This window comes from Acanthaster planci, linkage group LG01 (assembly GCF_054643075.1).
Source record: "Acanthaster planci isolate LZ-2023a linkage group LG01, COTS_SCS, whole genome shotgun sequence".
NCBI lineage: Eukaryota > Metazoa > Echinodermata > Asteroidea > Valvatida > Acanthasteridae > Acanthaster > Acanthaster planci.
The window spans coordinates 34,506,666-34,530,135 of record NC_141777.1 but is presented as its reverse complement, the minus strand read 5'-3'; the positions used below and the strand labels follow the sequence as shown (position 1 = coordinate 34,530,135).

General features: G+C 43.1%; 2 protein-coding genes across 8 annotated transcripts; both read right to left on the bottom strand.

The window, feature by feature from the left end:
- Positions 1-642: 642 nt before the first annotated feature.
- LOC110979647 (monocarboxylate transporter 13-like) lies at positions 643-22,389 on the bottom strand. Its single transcript, XM_022235649.2, has 5 exons — positions 22,059-22,389; positions 20,768-20,956; positions 18,511-18,654; positions 17,381-18,211; positions 643-1,794 (listed from the first exon to the last, which is right to left on the bottom strand). Exons 2-5 carry the CDS (start codon positions 20,949-20,951, stop codon positions 1,676-1,678), a joined length of 1,278 nt encoding a protein of 425 aa, XP_022091341.2. The 5' UTR covers positions 20,952-20,956; positions 22,059-22,389; the 3' UTR covers positions 643-1,675.
- On the bottom strand, positions 4,405-16,942 carry LOC147800691 (uncharacterized). Of its 7 annotated transcripts, none has more exons than XR_015424236.1 (10): positions 16,542-16,942; positions 16,018-16,118; positions 15,164-15,300; positions 12,187-14,150; positions 11,663-11,763; positions 10,809-10,945; positions 7,836-9,795; positions 7,312-7,412; positions 6,458-6,594; positions 4,405-5,444 (listed from the first exon to the last, which is right to left on the bottom strand). XR_015424236.1 is itself a non-coding variant. In XM_087132582.1 (8 exons), exons 6-7 carry the CDS (start codon positions 9,475-9,477, stop codon positions 6,525-6,527), a joined length of 318 nt encoding a protein of 105 aa, XP_086988708.1. In that variant the 5' UTR covers positions 9,478-9,795; positions 10,809-10,945; positions 11,663-11,763; positions 12,187-14,150; positions 15,164-15,300; positions 16,018-16,535; the 3' UTR covers positions 4,405-5,444; positions 6,458-6,524. The 7 variants fall into 7 exon arrangements, 2 of the variants coding, with proteins under 2 accessions (XP_086988708.1, XP_086988718.1); XR_015424237.1 differs by lacking the exon at positions 16,542-16,942 and adding an exon at positions 16,226-16,535; XR_015424234.1 differs by lacking the exon at positions 16,542-16,942 and having other exon boundaries at positions 9,230-9,795; positions 16,018-16,535.
- Positions 22,390-23,470: the final 1,081 nt, after the last annotated feature.

Sequence of the window (23,470 nt, the reverse complement as noted above, 5' to 3'; positions counted from 1 at the left end):
TTTGTTAATGTGGGGATCTGCCCTGCCTGGGTTGCTTTCAAATTCATTCCCTCATAGATATTCAGATCTGAATCTGCTGCCCGAAATAGTGCACATAGTCGTCTTGCTGTCCAATGATACAATATCTCCTTATTGTACAAATAATTATCGATAATACCACATTTAATTTTGGACCATTGTTTACGCCACCTGTAATTTAAATCCTTCTTTCCAGTGGTGATGAATATGTCATTGCGAATGATACCACTGAGCGTGTCCGTAATTTGGCACCTCGCGACTCTCAGTGGTTTTATTTCTGATCGTGTGACATCGGCATGGCAATAAACCCAGCCTTTCTTCGCAACATTGCTATCTAGAGCTGACTACTGTGGAACTGTAGGAGGTTTTGCTGATGTCCAAAAGAGAATAATTCGAACGGCAAAATCTTTAACACACCACAATATAATACGATGTCCAGAAAACTTTTTTTAGGTCCAGTTCTTGTTCAAAATGTACGTATCACTCTTGTTGTTTTGATATGTTGCATAATTTCCCTTTCAAAAATCACAGCCTCAAATACTAATTTTTGAACCATCCAGTCATTACTACATCAAAAGTGTTGAAACAGAGTAAAGACTTGAGAAGAAAATATTACGATCAATAAAAAGTAACACAATGTGATTGCCTCATATTTAATGTTTCATCAAGTATGTGAAATTCGTGCAGTTCAAAATTTTCAAAATTAACATTATATTATACGAGACAGATGTGATAAAGTTGGTGGTTACAGTTTTCGATGATATTACATGTATTCATATTTAATGTCTGAGATTGTTATGACAGAAATGTAAAATTGATAACTTTAAAAATGTTAATGAAACATCACAAAGTAATCCATTATAATATTATAAAAGCATTTCTGCGTAGCGCCGTAAGTAGGCTAACCAGGATTTTGTTTTTCTATAGGCCAATTTCTAAACTTAAAAATGTATTACATATTTTTTTTGGATGAAATCTCATTCAAGAGCGATAAGAAAATGTTTATATGTGGGTTGATACCCGAACAGATTCACAATGTAATAGTATAAGCCTTGAGCAGAAGCACCTCATTATCGGTTGAAAGGAGCCATGTTGGTCGGGAGTATTCATTTTGTTGGTAGCAATGCAAGAGTAACGCGGGCATTTCATAGTCGTTCGTGAACCAGCGAACTCCAGTGACGACCAAAGGAGTCTTCGTTGTTAAGAAAATTGCCTCCTTTCTTGGTTCAGCTTGAGGCTCATAAGTTGCTTGAATAATTTGTTGCTATTTTGGTGACGTGAGCTTCAGGGTATTCAGTAATGTTTAAAGCACAATCGGAACACATCACAGCTAATAAGGAAAAACTTAACCAAAAGCTAACTTGCATGATTAAGATTAACATGTGAAAGATTCTACATGCTCAGCCGGATCGATTCATTTCCGAATTATGGAATGTGCAAACAGTACAGCGTTACTGAGAATGAATGAATACATTAGCTCCACCCTCAAATATGAATACATTGTCATTGTCAATGACAAGAATGTCCTGACACTTTTAGACAATTTCTCTGTGACAAAGCCTTGTCACCATAACATGTCACCATAACATAATTAAATAATTAAACAGTTGACATACAAAAAGATCTAAATCAACGCTGTGAGTGCGTCGTAGTATACTCATTTAGACCAGACTGCATAAGTTCGTTCTGCAACAATGGCAATGGCGATGACTGTTGATAAGCCCCCAAGGGAGACGAAAGCCAAATTGTAATTCCCGATCATCTCGTAAAACGCACCTAGAAGTAAAAACAAAACACACAATCTACAGTTATCGGACTTACACACATGCATTCATGTACAGGAAATAAGAAAAACACACCGGTTTTTACGATCCCAGTTAATCTAAATTCTTTGTACATTTGTGTCTCCCTGAAAAGACAACCGGGTGAAAAGTGACAAAGGAATGTTTTATTGCAGTTCACTGAAGAGGCAACTGTGACTCAGCTTAAGATTGTATGATTTTGATGGATTTGTGATGTACTATTAGAGCATTGCAAACGGTAGAACAGTCCTTCGCACCCGAAGAAGAGCAACGGATGATGATGATCCTTGGTGTTTCACATCATATCTTGTTTTTCCTGGCGTTAAGGTATTGTCCTACATTGTTGCCCTTACTTTCCACTAGGTAGATAAGGTCTTGTGCCCTATTCATCTGATCTGATGGTAATGCTATCTTGCCGGGGGGCAGGATTCGTCCTGACTCCTAAACACGATTTGAAACTGTCGACGCATAAGAAATATGTTTATCTAATTTGTGCAACTCTTGTCAGATATTGATTGTAGTTGGTGTTCAGCTATCGTGGAGAGAGTTTCACGAAATGGTATTATCGATGCATTTCTGCAGTGATTCGTGTCGAGATTCATCTGCAGCCAGCAAAATCTGGAGAATCCTTGTACCCGGATAAGGGTACCAGTCTCAGTCTTAACCGAGGGCGGAAAATAGCGAAATATGGTGGTGCTGCAGCGGACTGCCAACCTGTATGTCAGTGCGAGAGAGAATTGACTGGGCCTATATCATATGCCACGTTCTGTTGCATCACTCAGCTAGACCTGGGCATGCACCCCGGCCCAAATGCGCAAGCGACATCGGCTGCGACCGGCGGATTTGCCAAGACCAATGAAGTTTCATCAGTGGATCGACCAGCTGCTGCAGTGTTACGCAGTGTTTGAGAGCACGCCTCCAAAGAATACCTCCTTTCCTTCAATTACAAGCGCCAATTCTTTAAATATGAGAAAGCGTCGAGTGTTTGGGTGGGCCGCCATTGTCAGACTATTTTTTTCAGGGCAACCTTAACGGGTGGCGTTACAATGAGACATTAAATAATGATGTTATCCTATCCTTGAAGAAAAGTTCGATGTTCAGGTTTGTTAAAGTTTGAGATGGAGTATAACAAGATTTCACTTGTGAAAAGAGTCGACATGTTTTCCTTACGTGTATAAAGACAGCTGGAAGCAAAGGCGGATCCAAGGGGAGGGGGGAAACGGGGATCGTCCCCCAGTAGCCTCCCCCAAAGGGAAAAATGAGGAAAAAAGGCGATTTTGGTCTATTACATTCCCTCCCTTGCCATGTCGTGTAAAAAGCTCCCAAAGGTAGCCTAATTCCTTAGGCCTTCAAAGATGACATAAACAAAAGTCCAAATTGTTTGAAATATGATTGTTAGGCTTGTACTGCGGTAGTTGTCAAACAGGTTTTGAAGAAGGTCACCTGACTGTCCATTAAATTTTAAACGTGATCACTTTAAAAGTAGGGTTGTCGTTAAATATCAATGATGTGTCCAAGAACTAAGGCATAACTTCATCATATACACAGTTCTCATGTATCTCTGAGATACACCGTCTGGCCTTAGGGGTGCACCACTACAAATAAATTCCCATAGACTGCAATGATAAATCCCCACACTTTGCAATAATCTTAAAAATACTCACAACTCTCACAGATGTCCAGGCTGCACAGAAATACGATGATCGACATGTCCCCTTTCATTTTCCTTTCAATTTTCGGGGGGTTGACCAATGAATTTTTGAGAAATTTTCACCAGAAGCACACCACCCCTAAAATGAAGAAAATGTCCCTGCCCAGAAAAGTTGCCATTTTGAAAAACCATCCCTCTGCAAAACGGCCAAATAGTGCCATTTTCGGACCCAACTGCACCCAAATTACTCAGAATTTGACGCCCAGAGTCCGGGCCAGGGGTTCAGTGCCACATTTCTCCAATTCCTCAATTTCATGGCTCTCAGGACTCTCTAATATAGAATATTTTGAGTGTATAACTTTTATTAATGAGCTCGGCGGACATATTTAGGGCCTAATTACCAGGGTGCACCCTTTAATAGCAGGCAACTTTCATATTTTGGCATGAGAGTCCAATCAGTGGAAGCAGAATTATCTGGGAAGTAATTTTCTGCAAAAAAATTTGAAAAGTACTGTTCCTCTGAGAAACCACAGGGCTTAAGGTGTAGGGGTGTGGCTATGGTGTTTCCCAGTTTTTTCAATGGGAAAGCACGACTGTTGTGCATGTCTTGGGCATCATGAGGGCACTCAATTCTGTCCTTTCCACATCTAATTGTGAGAAATTTTCCCTCATTTACACATGCATGTTATTTTTGGGTCCATCTGGGGTCATTTTGATGTGATTTTTTCCACTTTAGGGGCGGAGGGAGGTGAAAAAGTGGGGGGGGGTGTCTAAGTAATATTCAGCACAGCTGAAACACACATTGTTGAATTGAACAAGGTTCTCTGTATTTTACAGGTGACTGTTGACATATTAAAGATTACAGGATATTTGTGAAAGTTTATTTCAGCAACTAAACATTCTTGGAAAATCCACAACTGTGCACAATGGGCCTTTGATGACATGTTTTAATTCCCACATGTGGCTGTCCATTTAATTGCCTGCAACTCCCAGCTGAAGATTTATTAAACGACCCCTATAATGGCTCCTTGGCCAAGCCCTTTTCACTCTGCAGTCTCCATTGTCCTAGCTTGGTTAATTACTGTCCCCAAAGATTTCATGAGACCAATCTTTCCCTCTCTCCCCCCCCACCCCCCCAACCTGCCATAAAATAACAAAAGAAATAAACTCCCATGTGATTTGGTCATCATGCTGGGGTTCAACAGTGAGTATTAAATAGTACATGCACTGTGCCACATGGTCACACAGAGTAGAAAGTTGCTCAAACTTGCAGTGCAAGCTATTTCTGCAAAATGGGTCGCTTGGGACGTGCAGTTTACAAAAGGAAGAAAAGTTGGTTCCAGAAAGGCCATAACTTGTCACCTGCAAAATGCATGCCAGAAGACAGTCAACTGAAGCTGGACTCACCAACAGTCTACATAAGGCCAACACAAGAGCAGATGAAACTCGCTGTTGCCAGAGATGAACAGGGGTTCTTTTGTACCACGCCCAATGCTGTGCCGACAAGGGATGTCATGCTGCTCCGTCCCAAAGCTGCCGAGACTTCTCCTCTTGACAACCTCCAACACAAGACGAATGCAGAAGTCAAGTGCCAGGGAGCAGCAGATCAGTCCGAAGGAGGGGTCCGAGCGACATACCGGTTTGTCGACATCCATTCTGCAGTCGACCTGGGTGCCCAGGCTATTCTAGATCACCAACAGGTGCATCCAGATTGCGATGGCCGCCCCACGCTGATGCCAGATGCTGAGGAGCGTCGAGGTTTGGGCGTGTCCGAGATGATGTCCTGCCAGAAGTGTGGGTTTTGCAGCGAGAAGAGAAAACTGTTCACGGAGATTCCACAGAGGGGGCGAGGACGACGGACCGCCGCTCCAAACATGGCGCTCTCGGTGGGCCTGTACAACACTGGAATTTCAACAGCTGGTGCAAGGAGGCTCTTGTCAGCAATGGACACAACTGTTCCTTCGGTGAGTGCCCTGCAAAACACATCAAACAAATGCGGTGAAATCATCACCGCAGAAAATGAAAGAGACATGTGCAACAAGAGAACAATCGTGAAAGACATTCATGAACTGCAGGGTTACGAGCGAGAAAGTCCAGTTGCAGTGGAGACCGACAGACAATATAACAATCCTCTTCGAAACTGTCGCAAGAAAACACCCTTCATCCCAGCAACGCAGACAAGAGATGTTGTCTGTGAAAATGTCACAACCAGCAAATTTGTCATCATGTACCACCATGAGAACAAACTATGCAAAAAATGTGACAGTTCCAAAGCAGGGGATCACAAGCATGCCGGGAAATGCACAGCCACTCGCCCAGCGAACTACAACATGGGAGACGAACGTGAAGGCGGCATTCAGTGTGCACAAAAACTTTTAAACTGTACAGAACCTCTTTTTGTAGATAGAGTGACAACCGATGCCGACGGTTGTCTGGCAGAAGGTGTAAGCTCCCATATGCAAAGTAAGACTGCAGGTATGGAAATCGAGCATTTATTAGACCCCCCTCATTTAAACCGATCCCTCTGTGCAGCCCTAAGTCATGCAAAATTCAGTCCAGATATGTTTCCAGGCCAAACTAAAAAGGAAAAGACAAAGCTGCAGGATCGATTTGCCGATGATGTCAGCCACAGGGCACAGGCCGAGGCTGCTGCCATACTCAAAAACGGTGGTGGGGACTCTTCCAAAATGAAAACCATGTCAGCAAATGCAGCAAGTGCAATCGCTCAATGCTACATGGGAAATCACGACCTTTGCAAAAAGTGGTCACCAATTTGTAGGGGTGGTAAATATAAATTTCCATACCTGCCAGTAAATGCCCGTGGCAAACTGAAATTGTCAACTTGTGACGAACAGACTCTTCTCAGAGTACTAAGCAAGAGACTTTGCCAAGAAGCCATGGACAAAACTAAATATGGTACCAGTACTCAGAAAGCTGAATCTATGAATCACGCCTTTTCTGTAACCAACCCAAAAGGAACACAAACCTTCTCAAGAAATGGAGCTTGTAGGGATCACAGCGCAGTGCACTTGGTCAATAACGGACACGCAAATTCAATAGTCCGAAAGTGTAGAGCTGCAGGTTGCCCAATAACTGGTGGCTCGCCAGCTGCAAAAGCCCTCGCTGAAATGGATAAGAAACAGAAGTATCATGCCAAACGTGCAAAAAGTCAGCAATACAGATCACGCAGGGCTCAATTGCGTTCACAAAGGTTCCATCTGTACTATACCACGCAGCCACTTTACAAACGTGGCCAACTAGATCCCAAGCCAAATGATGATTTGAAGTGTGACACAAACACTGACTGCCTCCTCATCCAAAGTGAACATAATTACTGCAAACGTTTTCCAAAAAAGTAAGGTATTGCAACAGTGACTAATTTTTGGCATGTCAACAGCAAAAATACCTTTCAGAGGCTTAAACTCAAATGATGCAGTCCCTGAGCTCACCGTGCCCTTGGCACCTATGCCGTCTTTTGCACACTTTTCGGGCATTATTTTGTGCTCTTGTTTCCAGGGAAAGATGGCCGAAGCAGACACACAATGAATTATGGCACAGGTGACTTACATCGCACTGCCGTGGCAGATTTAAATTTCCAGTGTGTACCATGTAAGCCACCCTGTGTACAGTCTTCAGAGTGCGTTTGTTCGAGCCGGGCATTTTTACAGAAATCATTCCATATGTCACCCTCTCCTGCTCTCCAATTCTTCTCACACACCCATGCCAAACAAGGCATCCTTTCCACGACTCCAGTCTGCTTTTTTTGGCAATTATCAGCTTGACTCGTTTGCACCATAAATCCAGTTCGGCCATTTTGCGCTGTGTTTTCAAACTTCTTACCTTGGACAAGCCACACATCGTCCATGCTGTCCAAACTAAGTCAAGTCCACACAGGATATTCGCCACCGATCCAAAAGTAGACTTGAGAGATTTTTAACTGACTGAATAAAAAAATATGTCTCTTCTGTGTACAATTTGAATAATACTGTAAAAGAATAGCCCAAAGAAGACAGAAAAGAACAAGCAGTGACTGAGGTAAAACACTCACCATGTTTTGTTTACAATTTTCTAGCAGTCCAGCCATGTACATACATGCTTACTCCATTGTGGTGTTTTTGCAATAAAAACCTCAAAATCAGAGGTACAGAGTGTCAAAGAATTTGTTTTCCTGTCTATTTCATCTTAATTATGTCCATTTCAGCTTAGTTGAGAGAAACTGCTACAGAAGGCAAATGTTTAAATCCCAGTCAGAACAACATGGCCGCCACCATTTTCAAGATCTATAGGGTGCACCACTACAAATAAATTCCCATAGACTGCAATGATAAATCCCCACACTTTGCAATAATCTTAAAAATACTCACAACTCTCACAGATGTCCAGGCTGCACAGAAATACGATGATCGACATGTCCCCTTTCATTTTCCTTTCAATTTTCGGGGGGTTGACCAATGAATTTTTGAGAAATTTTCACCAGAAGCACACCACCCCTAAAATGAAGAAAATGTCCCTGCCCAGAAAAGTTGCCATTTTGAAAAACCATCCCTCTGCAAAACGGCCAAATAGTGCCATTTTCGGACCCAACTGCACCCAAATTACTCAGAATTTGACGCCCAGAGTCCGGGCCAGGGGTTCAGTGCCACATTTCTCCAATTCCTCAATTTCATGGCTCTCAGGACTCTCTAATATAGAATATTTTGAGTGTATAACTTTTATTAATGAGCTCGGCGGACATATTTAGGGCCTAATTACCAGGGTGCACCCTTTAATAGCAGGCAACTTTCATATTTTGGCATGAGAGTCCAATCAGTGGAAGCAGAATTATCTGGGAAGTAATTTTCTGCAAAAAAATTTGAAAAGTACTGTTCCTCTGAGAAACCACAGGGCTTAAGGTGTAGGGGTGTGGCTATGGTGTTTCCCAGTTTTTTCAATGGGAAAGCACGACTGTTGTGCATGTCTTGGGCATCATGAGGGCACTCAATTCTGTCCTTTCCACATCTAATTGTGAGAAATTTTCCCTCATTTACACATGCATGTTATTTTTGGGTCCATCTGGGGTCATTTTGATGTGATTTTTTCCACTTTAGGGGCGGAGGGAGGTGAAAAAGTGGGGGGGGGTGTCTAAGTAATATTCAGCACAGCTGAAACACACATTGTTGAATTGAACAAGGTTCTCTGTATTTTACAGGTGACTGTTGACATATTAAAGATTACAGGATATTTGTGAAAGTTTATTTCAGCAACTAAACATTCTTGGAAAATCCACAACTGTGCACAATGGGCCTTTGATGACATGTTTTAATTCCCACATGTGGCTGTCCATTTAATTGCCTGCAACTCCCAGCTGAAGATTTATTAAACGACCCCTATAATGGCTCCTTGGCCAAGCCCTTTTCACTCTGCAGTCTCCATTGTCCTAGCTTGGTTAATTACTGTCCCCAAAGATTTCATGAGACCAATCTTTCCCTCTCTCCCCCCACCCCCCCCCAACCTGCCATAAAATAACAAAAGAAATAAACTCCCATGTGATTTGGTCATCATGCTGGGGTTCAACAGTGAGTATTAAATAGTACATGCACTGTGCCACATGGTCACACAGAGTAGAAAGTTGCTCAAACTTGCAGTGCAAGCTATTTCTGCAAAATGGGTCGCTTGGGACGTGCAGTTTACAAAAGGAAGAAAAGTTGGTTCCAGAAAGGCCATAACTTGTCACCTGCAAAATGCATGCCAGAAGACAGTCAACTGAAGCTGGACTCACCAACAGTCTACATAAGGCCAACACAAGAGCAGATGAAACTCGCTGTTGCCAGAGATGAACAGGGGTTCTTTTGTACCACGCCCAATGCTGTGCCGACAAGGGATGTCATGCTGCTCCGTCCCAAAGCTGCCGAGACTTCTCCTCTTGACAACCTCCAACACAAGACGAATGCAGAAGTCAAGTGCCAGGGAGCAGCAGATCAGTCCGAAGGAGGGGTCCGAGCGACATACCGGTTTGTCGACATCCATTCTGCAGTCGACCTGGGTGCCCAGGCTATTCTAGATCACCAACAGGTGCATCCAGATTGCGATGGCCGCCCCACGCTGATGCCAGATGCTGAGGAGCGTCGAGGTTTGGGCGTGTCCGAGATGATGTCCTGCCAGAAGTGTGGGTTTTGCAGCGAGAAGAGAAAACTGTTCACGGAGATTCCACAGAGGGGGCGAGGACGACGGACCGCCGCTCCAAACATGGCGCTCTCGGTGGGCCTGTACAACACTGGAATTTCAACAGCTGGTGCAAGGAGGCTCTTGTCAGCAATGGACACAACTGTTCCTTCGGTGAGTGCCCTGCAAAACACATCAAACAAATGCGGTGAAATCATCACCGCAGAAAATGAAAGAGACATGTGCAACAAGAGAACAATCGTGAAAGACATTCATGAACTGCAGGGTTACGAGCGAGAAAGTCCAGTTGCAGTGGAGACCGACAGACAATATAACAATCCTCTTCGAAACTGTCGCAAGAAAACACCCTTCATCCCAGCAACGCAGACAAGAGATGTTGTCTGTGAAAATGTCACAACCAGCAAATTTGTCATCATGTACCACCATGAGAACAAACTATGCAAAAAATGTGACAGTTCCAAAGCAGGGGATCACAAGCATGCCGGGAAATGCACAGCCACTCGCCCAGCGAACTACAACATGGGAGACGAACGTGAAGGCGGCATTCAGTGTGCACAAAAACTTTTAAACTGTACAGAACCTCTTTTTGTAGATAGAGTGACAACCGATGCCGACGGTTGTCTGGCAGAAGGTGTAAGCTCCCATATGCAAAGTAAGACTGCAGGTATGGAAATCGAGCATTTATTAGACCCCCCTCATTTAAACCGATCCCTCTGTGCAGCCCTAAGTCATGCAAAATTCAGTCCAGATATGTTTCCAGGCCAAACTAAAAAGGAAAAGACAAAGCTGCAGGATCGATTTGCCGATGATGTCAGCCACAGGGCACAGGCCGAGGCTGCTGCCATACTCAAAAACGGTGGTGGGGACTCTTCCAAAATGAAAACCATGTCAGCAAATGCAGCAAGTGCAATCGCTCAATGCTACATGGGAAATCACGACCTTTGCAAAAAGTGGTCACCAATTTGTAGGGGTGGTAAATATAAATTTCCATACCTGCCAGTAAATGCCCGTGGCAAACTGAAATTGTCAACTTGTGACGAACAGACTCTTCTCAGAGTACTAAGCAAGAGACTTTGCCAAGAAGCCATGGACAAAACTAAATATGGTACCAGTACTCAGAAAGCTGAATCTATGAATCACGCCTTTTCTGTAACCAACCCAAAAGGAACACAAACCTTCTCAAGAAATGGAGCTTGTAGGGATCACAGCGCAGTGCACTTGGTCAATAACGGACACGCAAATTCAATAGTCCGAAAGTGTAGAGCTGCAGGTTGCCCAATAACTGGTGGCTCGCCAGCTGCAAAAGCCCTCGCTGAAATGGATAAGAAACAGAAGTATCATGCCAAACGTGCAAAAAGTCAGCAATACAGATCACGCAGGGCTCAATTGCGTTCACAAAGGTTCCATCTGTACTATACCACGCAGCCACTTTACAAACGTGGCCAACTAGATCCCAAGCCAAATGATGATTTGAAGTGTGACACAAACACTGACTGCCTCCTCATCCAAAGTGAACATAATTACTGCAAACGTTTTCCAAAAAAGTAAGGTATTGCAACAGTGACTAATTTTTGGCATGTCAACAGCAAAAATACCTTTCAGAGGCTTAAACTCAAATGATGCAGTCCCTGAGCTCACCGTGCCCTTGGCACCTATGCCGTCTTTTGCACACTTTTCGGGCATTATTTTGTGCTCTTGTTTCCAGGGAAAGATGGCCGAAGCAGACACACAATGAATTATGGCACAGGTGACTTACATCGCACTGCCGTGGCAGATTTAAATTTCCAGTGTGTACCATGTAAGCCACCCTGTGTACAGTCTTCAGAGTGCGTTTGTTCGAGCCGGGCATTTTTACAGAAATCATTCCATATGTCACCCTCTCCTGCTCTCCAATTCTTCTCACACACCCATGCCAAACAAGGCATCCTTTCCACGACTCCAGTCTGCTTTTTTTGGCAATTATCAGCTTGACTCGTTTGCACCATAAATCCAGTTCGGCCATTTTGCGCTGTGTTTTCAAACTTCTTACCTTGGACAAGCCACACATCGTCCATGCTGTCCAAACTAAGTCAAGTCCACACAGGATATTCGCCACCGATCCAAAAGTAGACTTGAGAGATTTTTAACTGACTGAATAAAAAAATATGTCTCTTCTGTGTACAATTTGAATAATACTGTAAAAGAATAGCCCAAAGAAGACAGAAAAGAACAAGCAGTGACTGAGGTAAAACACTCACCATGTTTTGTTTACAATTTTCTAGCAGTCCAGCCATGTACATACATGCTTACTCCATTGTGGTGTTTTTGCAATAAAAACCTCAAAATCAGAGGTACAGAGTGTCAAAGAATTTGTTTTCCTGTCTATTTCATCTTAATTATGTCCATTTCAGCTTAGTTGAGAGAAACTGCTACAGAAGGCAAATGTTTAAATCCCAGTCAGAACAACATGGCCGCCACCATTTTCAAGATCTATAGGGTGCACCACTACAAATAAATTCCCATAGACTGCAATGATAAATCCCCACACTTTGCAATAATCTTAAAAATACTCACAACTCTCACAGATGTCCAGGCTGCACAGAAATACGATGATCGACATGTCCCCTTTCATTTTCCTTTCAATTTTCGGGGGGTTGACCAATGAATTTTTGAGAAATTTTCACCAGAAGCACACCACCCCTAAAATGAAGAAAATGTCCCTGCCCAGAAAAGTTGCCATTTTGAAAAACCATCCCTCTGCAAAACGGCCAAATAGTGCCATTTTCGGACCCAACTGCACCCAAATTACTCAGAATTTGACGCCCAGAGTCCGGGCCAGGGGTTCAGTGCCACATTTCTCCAATTCCTCAATTTCATGGCTCTCAGGACTCTCTAATATAGAATATTTTGAGTGTATAACTTTTATTAATGAGCTCGGCGGACATATTTAGGGCCTAATTACCAGGGTGCACCCTTTAATAGCAGGCAACTTTCATATTTTGGCATGAGAGTCCAATCAGTGGAAGCAGAATTATCTGGGAAGTAATTTTCTGCAAAAAAATTTGAAAAGTACTGTTCCTCTGAGAAACCACAGGGCTTAAGGTGTAGGGGTGTGGCTATGGTGTTTCCCAGTTTTTTCAATGGGAAAGCACGACTGTTGTGCATGTCTTGGGCATCATGAGGGCACTCAATTCTGTCCTTTCCACATCTAATTGTGAGAAATTTTCCCTCATTTACACATGCATGTTATTTTTGGGTCCATCTGGGGTCATTTTGATGTGATTTTTTCCACTTTAGGGGCGGAGGGAGGTGAAAAAGTGGGGGGGGGTGTCTAAGTAATATTCAGCACAGCTGAAACACACATTGTTGAATTGAACAAGGTTCTCTGTATTTTACAGGTGACTGTTGACATATTAAAGATTACAGGATATTTGTGAAAGTTTATTTCAGCAACTAAACATTCTTGGAAAATCCACAACTGTGCACAATGGGCCTTTGATGACATGTTTTAATTCCCACATGTGGCTGTCCATTTAATTGCCTGCAACTCCCAGCTGAAGATTTATTAAACGACCCCTATAATGGCTCCTTGGCCAAGCCCTTTTCACTCTGCAGTCTCCATTGTCCTAGCTTGGTTAATTACTGTCCCCAAAGATTTCATGAGACCAATCTTTCCCTCTCTCCCCCCCCCACCCCCCCCCCAACCTGCCATAAAATAACAAAAGAAATAAACTCCCATGTGATTTGGTCATCATGCTGGGGTTCAACAGTGAGTATTAAATAGTACATGCACTGTGCCACATGGTCACACAGAGTAGAAAGTTGCTCAAACTTGCAGTGCAAGCTATTTCTGCAAAATGGGTCGCTTGGGACGTGCAGTTTACAAAAGGAAGAAAAGTTGGTTCCAGAAAGGCCATAACTTGTCACCTGCAAAATGCATGCCAGAAGACAGTCAACTGAAGCTGGACTCACCAACAGTCTACATAAGGCCAACACAAGAGCAGATGAAACTCGCTGTTGCCAGAGATGAACAGGGGTTCTTTTGTACCACGCCCAATGCTGTGCCGACAAGGGATGTCATGCTGCTCCGTCCCAAAGCTGCCGAGACTTCTCCTCTTGACAACCTCCAACACAAGACGAATGCAGAAGTCAAGTGCCAGGGAGCAGCAGATCAGTCCGAAGGAGGGGTCCGAGCGACATACCGGTTTGTCGACATCCATTCTGCAGTCGACCTGGGTGCCCAGGCTATTCTAGATCACCAACAGGTGCATCCAGATTGCGATGGCCGCCCCACGCTGATGCCAGATGCTGAGGAGCGTCGAGGTTTGGGCGTGTCCGAGATGATGTCCTGCCAGAAGTGTGGGTTTTGCAGCGAGAAGAGAAAACTGTTCACGGAGATTCCACAGAGGGGGCGAGGACGACGGACCGCCGCTCCAAACATGGCGCTCTCGGTGGGCCTGTACAACACTGGAATTTCAACAGCTGGTGCAAGGAGGCTCTTGTCAGCAATGGACACAACTGTTCCTTCGGTGAGTGCCCTGCAAAACACATCAAACAAATGCGGTGAAATCATCACCGCAGAAAATGAAAGAGACATGTGCAACAAGAGAACAATCGTGAAAGACATTCATGAACTGCAGGGTTACGAGCGAGAAAGTCCAGTTGCAGTGGAGACCGACAGACAATATAACAATCCTCTTCGAAACTGTCGCAAGAAAACACCCTTCATCCCAGCAACGCAGACAAGAGATGTTGTCTGTGAAAATGTCACAACCAGCAAATTTGTCATCATGTACCACCATGAGAACAAACTATGCAAAAAATGTGACAGTTCCAAAGCAGGGGATCACAAGCATGCCGGGAAATGCACAGCCACTCGCCCAGCGAACTACAACATGGGAGACGAACGTGAAGGCGGCATTCAGTGTGCACAAAAACTTTTAAACTGTACAGAACCTCTTTTTGTAGATAGAGTGACAACCGATGCCGACGGTTGTCTGGCAGAAGGTGTAAGCTCCCATATGCAAAGTAAGACTGCAGGTATGGAAATCGAGCATTTATTAGACCCCCCTCATTTAAACCGATCCCTCTGTGCAGCCCTAAGTCATGCAAAATTCAGTCCAGATATGTTTCCAGGCCAAACTAAAAAGGAAAAGACAAAGCTGCAGGATCGATTTGCCGATGATGTCAGCCACAGGGCACAGGCCGAGGCTGCTGCCATACTCAAAAACGGTGGTGGGGACTCTTCCAAAATGAAAACCATGTCAGCAAATGCAGCAAGTGCAATCGCTCAATGCTACATGGGAAATCACGACCTTTGCAAAAAGTGGTCACCAATTTGTAGGGGTGGTAAATATAAATTTCCATACCTGCCAGTAAATGCCCGTGGCAAACTGAAATTGTCAACTTGTGACGAACAGACTCTTCTCAGAGTACTAAGCAAGAGACTTTGCCAAGAAGCCATGGACAAAACTAAATATGGTACCAGTACTCAGAAAGCTGAATCTATGAATCACGCCTTTTCTGTAACCAACCCAAAAGGAACACAAACCTTCTCAAGAAATGGAGCTTGTAGGGATCACAGCGCAGTGCACTTGGTCAATAACGGACACGCAAATTCAATAGTCCGAAAGTGTAGAGCTGCAGGTTGCCCAATAACTGGTGGCTCGCCAGCTGCAAAAGCCCTCGCTGAAATGGATAAGAAACAGAAGTATCATGCCAAACGTGCAAAAAGTCAGCAATACAGATCACGCAGGGCTCAATTGCGTTCACAAAGGTTCCATCTGTACTATACCACGCAGCCACTTTACAAACGTGGCCAACTAGATCCCAAGCCAAATGATGATTTGAAGTGTGACACAAACACTGACTGCCTCCTCATCCAAAGTGAACATAATTACTGCAAACGTTTTCCAAAAAAGTAAGGTATTGCAACAGTGACTAATTTTTGGCATGTCAACAGCAAAAATACCTTTCAGAGGCTTAAACTCAAATGATGCAGTCCCTGAGCTCACCGTGCCCTTGGCACCTATGCCGTCTTTTGCACACTTTTCGGGCATTATTTTGTGCTCTTGTTTCCAGGGAAAGATGGCCGAAGCAGACACACAATGAATTATGGCACAGGTGACTTACATCGCACTGCCGTGGCAGATTTAAATTTCCAGTGTGTACCATGTAAGCCACCCTGTGTACAGTCTTCAGAGTGCGTTTGTTCGAGCCGGGCATTTTTACAGAAATCATTCCATATGTCACCCTCTCCTGCTCTCCAATTCTTCTCACACACCCATGCCAAACAAGGCATCCTTTCCACGACTCCAGTCTGCTTTTTTTGGCAATTATCAGCTTGACTCGTTTGCACCATAAATCCAGTTCGGCCATTTTGCGCTGTGTTTTCAAACTTCTTACCTTGGACAAGCCACACATCGTCCATGCTGTCCAAACTAAGTCAAGTCCACACAGGATATTCGCCACCGATCCAAAAGTAGACTTGAGAGATTTTTAACTGACTGAATAAAAAAATATGTCTCTTCTGTGTACAATTTGAATAATACTGTAAAAGAATAGCCCAAAGAAGACAGAAAAGAACAAGCAGTGACTGAGGTAAAACACTCACCATGTTTTGTTTACAATTTTCTAGCAGTCCAGCCATGTACATACATGCTTACTCCATTGTGGTGTTTTTGCAATAAAAACCTCAAAATCAGAGGTACAGAGTGTCAAAGAATTTGTTTTCCTGTCTATTTCATCTTAATTATGTCCATTTCAGCTTAGTTGAGAGAAACTGCTACAGAAGGCAAATGTTTAAATCCCAGTCAGAACAACATGGCCGCCACCATTTTCAAGATCTATAGGGTGCACCACTACAAATAAATTCCCATAGACTGCAATGATAAATCCCCACACTTTGCAATAATCTTAAAAATACTCACAACTCTCACAGATGTCCAGGCTGCACAGAAATACGATGATCGACATGTCCCCTTTCATTTTCCTTTCAATTTTCGGGGGGTTGACCAATGAATTTTTGAGAAATTTTCACCAGAAGCACACCACCCCTAAAATGAAGAAAATGTCCCTGCCCAGAAAAGTTGCCATTTTGAAAAACCATCCCTCTGCAAAACGGCCAAATAGTGCCATTTTCGGACCCAACTGCACCCAAATTACTCAGAATTTGACGCCCAGAGTCCGGGCCAGGGGTTCAGTGCCACATTTCTCCAATTCCTCAATTTCATGGCTCTCAGGACTCTCTAATATAGAATATTTTGAGTGTATAACTTTTATTAATGAGCTCGGCGGACATATTTAGGGCCTAATTACCAGGGTGCACCCTTAGACTTTGACCTAGTTCTTACAGTGTTGTCTCCTCAGCCCACTCATTATGGACGCGTACATTTGACAGGACGGATATATTTGACAGGACAGATTGGATTTCAGCGTCCTTGTCAACTGCACTGGAGTGCTTACCGGGAAGCCCTCCAAATGGCTATTTGTATACGCAACCGACAGTGAAAAAAAATTTCAGTGCCCCAGTGGGTTTAGCTGGAACCAGACTTTTTTGAGAATCTTGAGGAGAACGCATGACCGTGCATATGTTTTTGCACCAGAAATTATTATCTGCAACTTAAAGAAATCAACATCATCCCGAGCTTACCGGTTAACTGTCATCACAGAAGAGGCTGTAAATCTCCATGGAGAGAAAGAGACACAAATGCTTATCATTATGAGGTTTATGTAAGCTTAACATCACAAAAAATACTCCATTGTTTACCTGCAAATACACCGCCACATACTTCACCAAGAGCGAGGATCGGCAAAGACAACAGATATCCCTTCACGGAAAGGTCTGATTCGATCAAAACTTCTTGAGCAACTGGCATGACGATAATACCGATAATCCCAACTGCGGCCCCATTTACTATAGCCAGGATCACCAGTACATGGTAGTGATCATACGACACCATATCAACGAAGAAGGCAACAGCGTTAAGCACAGAGAGCAGAACGAGCAGCTTGAGTGCTGTTATAAGTCCTCGATCAATGGCCGGCCCGTGAACCACTCTTACAACCAGGTTGCCTATACCGCCCGCTGTCGCCAGGAAACTTGCCAAACGGGCATCAATTCCTTTCGATATAGCGTGTGGGATCAGGTAGATCAGCCATGCACTAAAAATTACTCCATTCAAAAACCAAATTAGTAGGTAGACGCTGTAGGCTGGTGCCAATATAAAGATATCCAGTGAGAGTTTCTCGGGGATATCTTTTAGGAATACGACAACAGAGCGGAGAAGCGAAATATGTGGTAGATTTGGATCTGTCGATGTGTCAGCCTCATCTGCAGCATTGATGAGTCTTTGGTGCGTCCCCAGGGGCGGCCTTACCAAAGCTCCACAAGCAGTGACATTGAAGTTGACGGCAGCAAGAACAGCCATTGCATTCGGCCAGCCGTATGTTTTAATTAGAAGCTCCACTAGAGGAGGTATGACCATCATGCCTACGGCTGCTCCCGTGCTTAAAACGCCATTGGCCAATGCAAACCTTGTTGGGAAGTACATAACTACTGTGATCATTAACGGTGCGTAGGACATCGTAAAGCCAATGCCTGTGAAAATTAAAATAAACAGTCAATGCTTTTATAAAGGAACCGGTGTCAGACTTCAAGGGAATGAGAGTTTAGTGAAAAGTGTGTTTAATAATTGAACTACGGCCAGAAAAGAAATTGAAAACTGTTAAACAAGTGACGGCGGGATGCAAAGAACGAAATGACAGACATACCTTCAACAGAAACCGTAATTACCAAACACTTTGCCAATAGTAAATGTTTATTTGCATTAGTTTCACTTTTCTTAACGCAAAGAAAACCGAAAAGGGTGCCATTTAATTTGTACGGAACCCACTCACCAAGAAGCGTCATACCAACAAATAACAATCCAATGGATGTTGAAGATGAGCACACAAGGAGCCCCGCGAGATTGCAGACACCACCAGCCATAACGAAAGGACGACTTCCGTAGCGTGTTGTGGCTGCTTTGCCGCTAAGTGGAGCTGAAAGAAAAGTGAATGATTTCTTTGAAATAAATACATTATCAAAGTAATGCAGTGAAAGCCACGGAAGAGAGCCTCTTCCAGCTGAGTATGCAAAAAATTGTTTATTATGTGAGAATAAAAGGACATCCCTTTTGGAAAGAAAATGTCCTTTGGTTTTACCATAAGAGTGAATGTTTTATCACATCAGTGCTATTTTGTTGCATCAATATTAGAGAGTTATATTTTAATGAAATATCTCTTATTTCTCGTATAAAATCTCGTAATCTTTTTTGAAGACGAGGTTGTCACTTGTCATTCCGGCCTTTTTACTTATTCGGCCCCTTCAGTTGTGGCACAACTGAGGGAGGGATGGGCGTAAACCCCGTGGGACGGGGAGTATAAATCCCCCACTTTTTGACCAGGATGATGGACTGTTATTCATCCCCTCACTTTTTCGCGGTGAAAAAGATAAAGTGGACTGTGAGGAATATTTTGGACTTCTCAGCTACTAAAATGATATTCAATATTACTCATAAAGGGGAAATAATTAAAAAAAAAAGTCGTAAGTGTGCCGTGTTGATGTAAGGTTCTGCAGGGGTGTACACTGACACATGTACGCCCAAAGCCTGCGTATGACTAAGATGACTGGTACTAGTCTTGTAGCCAAGAAGCATTTCGCAATGCCGCGATCCGTTATTACATGCAGGGCATATGCAGCAGGGTATGAGACGGAGAGAACGCCCCCTGCTTTGTGTTGGTCATTGTCTCACAGGAATCTGGGGAATTCCTTTCAGACATCTTGGGGGAAGTGTTAAGTAACAATAGTCTGGAATGTGTATAGGGATTGGACATGTTGGAGGGCGGTACCCCTCGGTCTCATTTCTTGCTGGGTATAATGCAGGGTGCGGTGTACTTTACAAGGCGAAACACGGCAACACGGTGATGGTTCGTATCTCAGAATAAACAGGAAGGTCTTGGAACCAAGACTAGCAATACACCGGCGTTTCGCGTTCACAATTGGCTGAGACGGCGAATGTGTAGGCTTGTGTTTGTCGGACATAAATAACCTATAAATAACCTCCACCAGCCCTTACCATGTGTGAACAGGATTTTCTCGACGACGAAGCAAATCCGAGTCCATTTATTACACATGTACCCACGTGATTTTAATACTCAGCAAAGGCCAGGTCTTCGGCCTTAAACGCTCAGGCTCACTCAGGCATGAGTGCTATTTACGGCCTCCACACAATGTCCCACTATCAGTTGGTCACTGGCATTATGGGATGTGTTTATTTTGAGAGTGCAGCACTGATTGACCGTGGACCTTTTCATATAAGTTTTATGGTCTGTCAGAGTGGAATTTGTCGTTTTGCAAGAAACCTCCGCTTTAGATCACTTTTACTGGTTTTCAGCAGCACTAAAACTTTAAGAGTGTCTAACCAATTTCTGTTCAAAGGAAGCTGGCAAGTCCTGTTAAATGTGAACAAAAGTCCGGAAAGAAGATCAAACATAATGATTTTTATTTTACTATAAAACAATGAAAAATGTACAGTGAGAAGGAAACGTCATCACGCTTTATTCAGATGCTCAGCCATGAAGTTGAAGAATGGCGAAATGCCACAGGCAATCAAGTAAAAATCAAGTGGTGTGGAGGTAAAATCGGACCGGAAAGGCAAAACAGTGCAAAATCAGGAACTTAATTAAAGTAGGTCATAAGTTGATGCAAAGCTTGTCACTTGTGAATATACATGATTGCGCATTGAATAATGTGTTGCGAAAGTTTTCCCATAAAGTCTCTTACCTCTGTCTACATGGCCTTACTTTCTTCAAATTTAGTTAAACTTAACGGGAGGAAAGTTCTATGTTACAATGGTACAACAAACCTTGTTTCACGCACTTCTGTTTTATTGGGCTTTTACTTTTCTCCTGCTAATCCAATCCAATTTGCACCGACGAAATTACAATGCACTACCATTAAGAGGCACCTTCAACCAATAAATTGAACCGTGTAAATGCTATCTATTGTAATTTTCAGAATTTGTTTGTTTTAACAAGCAGTCTTATTTATGGTTGTTTTACAGTCTTCCCCACGTGACAACCCTGCCTTGAGATTCAATACGAGCATACTTACCCACTATATAGCAGATCGCGTGTGACATAGCGAAGACTGTACCAAGATTGGATACTGGGCACTCCAAAGTCTCATGGACAGGAGTTAAGAATACACTCAAGCTCTTGAACGTACCAAACTCGATGAGAGTTGTGAAAAAGGTAGCAAAGACAACGACCCAGCCGTACCCACCATCAGTCTCCATCTTGTCTGTAATAAAAATTGTGAATTATGGATAATGTGCGTGCATCAAATAAGACTGTCTCGTGTCTCTCAAACGTTTTGTTCATACATGCATGTGTCCACTTCTTTTATTTTGAATCACCATTACCCAACTTTGCAACATAATACGACGCAGGCTAAAATTACAATGATTGGCAGGTAATAAATAAACCAATCAGGAACTTGTGCCAAAATGGAGGCCACCAAACATAAGGTGCAAACAGTCTCAGCCCTCCCTCTGTATGTTGATGAGGGAAAAAAAACACCTGTAACATCTTACCATGTAAAATGGACCTGAATGAGGATTTTGAGATTGAGAACACAGACTATGGTGTATATATAATTTTAACTTACCTGAATGTTCCTTTTTGAGTTTCTCTGTTTTGTATATCTCAATGATGTTCTGCTTTTTGTTCAATATCATCGTTTTAGTTTTACCAAAGGAGACCTCCGAAGATATGACAGAAACAGAAACAGCGAGGACTGTTTATTTGTAAAAAGTCAAAATATCAGCTTACAGCTAACTACAAATTACGGTATAAATATTATGTGAGGTGATAACTAGACGGCAAGATTTTACCATTAAAGAGATTATGCATTGTTAATACACTGGAGGATTTTCTTTGTTATTTTAATTTAGTTGTAGAGATTTGCTGTAGCCCCATGCAAAGTAGCTCTTTTATGAGCATGCGTGGTTCTCAGTGAAAAGAGCTGGGAGGTACTCAAGGTTTTGGACAGCATACTCTGTCCTTCAACAGGAGACTGCGTAGGTTCCATTGTTGAAGTCTCTTATTTTGTATCTTGAGGCGGTGAGTTGTGAAGAGGATGCTAACTCAGGATCCAACCAAAACGCATAACCTCTATAACCCCTGCGAACAAGGTTCTAAAATGCCAATGACAGACACGTTCTTTGCAGAAAAAAATCCTGATGGACAAACTTATTTGGGGGAGATTCGGTTTACTGAACCGAATGTAGCTAGTGAAAATCAAAAATAGGCCTATTTAGTAAGCAAGGGACGACACTGAAACTCAGGCCACACGCCGATAAAGAAGGTTCTCATCCAACAGACTGGTGATAAACGATACTTACCGAAGACGACGTTTAACAAAAACTGTTATTAGCTGTAATAATGACCAAAATTGATTGAATATCTCCGATCAACAGCTTCGTATGAATGTGAGTGCCATGCTTTCACGTTGTGTTATGCGTGCTTATCTTGTTCACTATATCGGTGGGCCATCGCCCACCACAGGTTGTACCATTGTATTTTAGGGGCGTTGTTGAAATGGTTCAGGTCAAACGCATATTCTAATTAGTTGGAAAAACTGTCCAAATACTGCTCAGACAACTGACCTACACGCTCGCCATCATTCGTATAGGCCCACTTTCAATTTGCATAGGCCTAATAGGTTAATGTGTGCTGACCCCTCGCTTATGATTGGTTGCTATCCCACAAATCGAAAACACGAAGGAAAACATAAGAAATTCCTGACAAGTTGGAAAAGGCCTCGTGGCCGCTCCACTCGTGCATGCGGTCTCCGGTCCAGCCCCTTTGCAGTTACAAATAAACACAGCCGCGAAGGCCTTGACGAAGGGCTACATCATCAGTGGATATGTGGTGCTACAATGGACGGTATTTACCACTAATACTGGCGTGAATTGCTGACGAATTCTGAAGACCATTGCAGTCAAATCAGCGCACTACAAACTACTGTCTATGGTGACAGGCGATGGCCCGGTGACGGGATGGGCATGGCCGATGGCATCGAATGGACGTGATGCTGCCTCACCCCCTGTTGACCGGCTCTTTTCACTTCGATATTTTTCGCACCCCAATAACAGCACTTCCATGGGTACACTAGATCCTGGAGTAGGATATTGGGGAAATACCCCCATTTTTAGATGGGGGGGGGGTAGGATAAGCCCGCTAATTTTATTTTGTCAAGCAAATTTAAATGGTTATCATCACCCTATGTGATAGAAGTAGAAGCAAAAAAGATTAATTGATAATACACCAGCAAAAGATTCAGTATAGGTTTTAGAAAAGATAGACAGGCAGATTACAGGATAAGATGACAATGTTGATATTACGTTTTTTAAAAAACAAATAATTTTGAAGACTTTTCAACAATTGGAACTACTTTCAACCATTTCAGTTGGCATCGTTTGAAGAGCACACCATGTCTTCATGCATTCTCTCTTGGGCTCATTTTATAGGTTTTATTGACAAGTAGAAAAATTAGTTAAAGGCTTACATTTCTAAAAAAATAAACTTTATATTAGAACATACGAAATCTCAGTGAAATTCGATTCGCCTTCCAGCGGTAATCAAGGAGTGCATGGTAGGGTCACTGAATGTCAAATCGACATCAGGGGTTTAATCCTCAGGTTTCGTGGAATTATATTGTACGCGTGACATTCAGGGACGCCAGTTTGCAATCACTATAATATAAGTCTCATGACATAACAAGGCAGCATGCTATGTGAAACTGTATGGAGGT

Bases quoted from the DNA above. Each gene is read 5' to 3' on its own strand.
- LOC147800691 (XM_087132582.1), bottom strand. From the start codon at position 9,477: ATGGATGTCGACAAACCGGTATGTCGCTCGGACCCCTCCTTCGGACTG. The intron at 6,595-9,229 runs GTGAGTCCAGCT...TATCCATTTCAG, and splicing joins TGGCCTTATGTAGACTGTTG to CGAGGGCTTTTGCAGCTGGC.
- LOC110979647 (XM_022235649.2), bottom strand. From the start codon at position 20,951: ATGGAGACTGATGGTGGGTACGGCTGGGTCGTTGTCTTTGCTACCTTT. The intron at 18,655-20,767 runs GTAAGTATGCTC...CTTTTCTTTCAG, and splicing joins CGCGATCTGCTATATAGTGG to CTCCACTTAGCGGCAAAGCA. The intron at 18,212-18,510 runs GTGAGTGGGTTC...TAATTTTCACAG, and splicing joins TGTTGGTATGACGCTTCTTG to GCATTGGCTTTACGATGTCC.